Raw genomic sequence first — 2,349 nt, 5'->3', positions numbered from 1 at the left:
CAACGCCTGGCTATTTTTTGGTTGTAGTTGTCATTGTTGTTTGGCGGGCCTGGGCTGGATTCAAACCCTCCAGCTCTGATATATGTGGCTGGCACCCTAGCCACTTGAGCTTCAGGTGCCGAGCTGGTTGATGGTTTTGAAATGCTGTTTTTTTAGGGAACTTCCTAATCAGTGACCCAGAACACTAATCAAAGCCTTTCTGCATCTTTGCTCATCCCTAGTGGAACTGTTATTCTTTACCTACTATCAAAGGATAATGTCCTTCTTTTTTCTGTTTTCTGGATCTATTACAGTTCATCTCATCTAGCTAGAACCTTGATATCTTACCCAGTTCTGGTATTCCCAGCCTGCTCATCGCTTATCTCACTTCCTGTTCTCCACCTTAATTTGCTTTGTAATTCCCCTCACTACCCACATAGATGGCTTTGTACTTAGCACTGCCCTCTCCTGAGGCATATCCCTGCCCCTTTTGATTTTCTTTCCTGATATTCACCCCACCTTAGTTCGTGTGAAAGCCCCACACACCTGGTCTCTGAGGGTACCTCTTATCTTATTCACCCCCTGCTCTCCTGCCTTTTCATCTTCTATCATCAGCTTGATTCTCATGTCAAAAGTTTAATTCATTCTCAAAGCCTGAGCTCTGTCTTCTATGAAGACTCCCACAGTGACATTCTGCTAATGTCTAATCAGCACTCTAATTCCCTGTATGTACCAGCCACCAGAATGACTTCCTGTATCTGAAGCCTGAATCCTCTCTCCTGGATATCCACCATCATAGAATATGTTTGTATACACTAAAGATTCAAGCTCTGTCTGCTGACAGATAATCACAAGTTGGCATCTCCCTCTCTGTTGTTACACCTGCCCTCTAATTCTGTATTTTGCCTACATCCAGGACAGTAATCCTGTAAAGGCTTTCTTCCTTTGGCTTCAGTGTCAGAAATTGGGGTCATCTTTGCTCCTGGCATAGGGTCTGCTATTTTGTGGGCCATGCTGATGTTTGGTTGTCTTGAGTCTTCCCTGCTTACTCTGTATTATTTCTGGAAGTCTCTGCTGCTCCTGTTAATTCTTACCATTTTGAAGGCCTTTGGAAAATTCCACCATCAATTCCCATCTCAAGGTAGACATGGTAATTTAGACTTGCATTGGCCCCACTGCTGCATACACTTACTGATTACTGTTTTTCTGTTAGGTTTGTTCTGATGTTATAACTGCATTTTTCTGTGGATAGGGGCCATTAAAGCAGTGGAACTTGATGAGAAGACATGAGGAGTGGGTGTTGGTTGAAAAAAGTAAGCGGTCCCAACCTGAGTAAGAGTGAGACTCTGTCCTTACTGAAAATAGAAAAATTAGCTGGACGTCATGACAGGCATATGTAGTCCCAGCTACTCAGGAGCCTGAGGCAAGAGGATCACTTGAACCCAGGAGTTTAAAGTTGCTGTGAGCTATGATGCCACAGCTCTCTAGCCTGAGTGATAGAATAAGGCTTTGTCTCAAAAAAAAAACAAAAAAAAAACACCGAGATCCACATATATTTAGAGATTGAGATAAGAAGAGCCCAACCAAGTAGAATAAATATGTAGTATCAGGGATATGGTAAGAGGAGAGGTAGATGTTTTAGAAACAAGTGTCAAAATTATTCTGAGGAAGAAGAGGGGTATATTTTGTTGAATGCTATAGCCAATGTCAGATAACATAAGGACTGGTGTCCATGCATTTGATCATGTTGCATTTTTACATCCACATACTGTCCTTTTTCACTGTGAGCTCTCATTTTACTTCCATGAAGCAGTTTTTTTTTAAATTATTTTTTTAGAGACAGAGTCTTTATTGCCCTCAGTAGAGTGCTGTGGGCTCACAGCTCAGAGCAACCTCCAACTCCTGGGCTTAGGCGATTCTCTTGCCTCAGCCTCATGAGTAACTGGGACCACAGGTGCCCACCACAATGCCCAGCTATTTTTTGTTGCAGTTTGGCTTGGGCCAGGCTTGAACCCTCCACCGTCAGTATATGGGGCTGGTGCCCCACCCCCTGAGTCACAGGTGCCACCTACATGAAACAGTTTTTGACTACTTCAGGACACACTTGGAACTTCTTTTTTCCTGACTTCTATGTACTTGGTATCTATACCATACTGGTGCCATGATGGTCATATATTGGACTATATGTGAGTTGTTTTACTGGTTAGTGTGAGGCCCTGTTTTTCCATATAGAAAAAAGGCTCTGTGTCTTATTCTTACACTACATGGTAATTCACTGACACTATCACTTGCATGCATTCATCATATCTCTCTTGAATGCAGGGGGGTTTTTTTGGTTTCATTTTGTTTTACAATTTTTTTATTTTATTT

The 2,349-nt window shown here is 42.3% G+C and overlaps 1 protein-coding gene across 1 annotated transcript in view; it reads left to right on the top strand.

Annotated features, from left to right (window-relative positions):
* Positions 1–2,349, top strand: part of ZNF577 (zinc finger protein 577) — a 21,745-nt gene that overhangs the window by 14,834 nt on the left and 4,562 nt on the right. Inside the window, 1 exon segment of the mRNA XM_023508906.1 lies at positions 1,232–1,292. Coding sequence (XP_023364674.1) covers positions 1,232–1,292 — 61 coding nt within the window.

Source organism: Otolemur garnettii, unplaced genomic scaffold (genome assembly GCF_000181295.1).
Source record: "Otolemur garnettii isolate 467f Iridium unplaced genomic scaffold, OtoGar3 scaffold00288, whole genome shotgun sequence".
Taxonomy (NCBI): Eukaryota; Metazoa; Chordata; class Mammalia; order Primates; family Galagidae; genus Otolemur; species Otolemur garnettii.
This window is presented reverse-complemented; position numbering and strand designations above follow the sequence as displayed.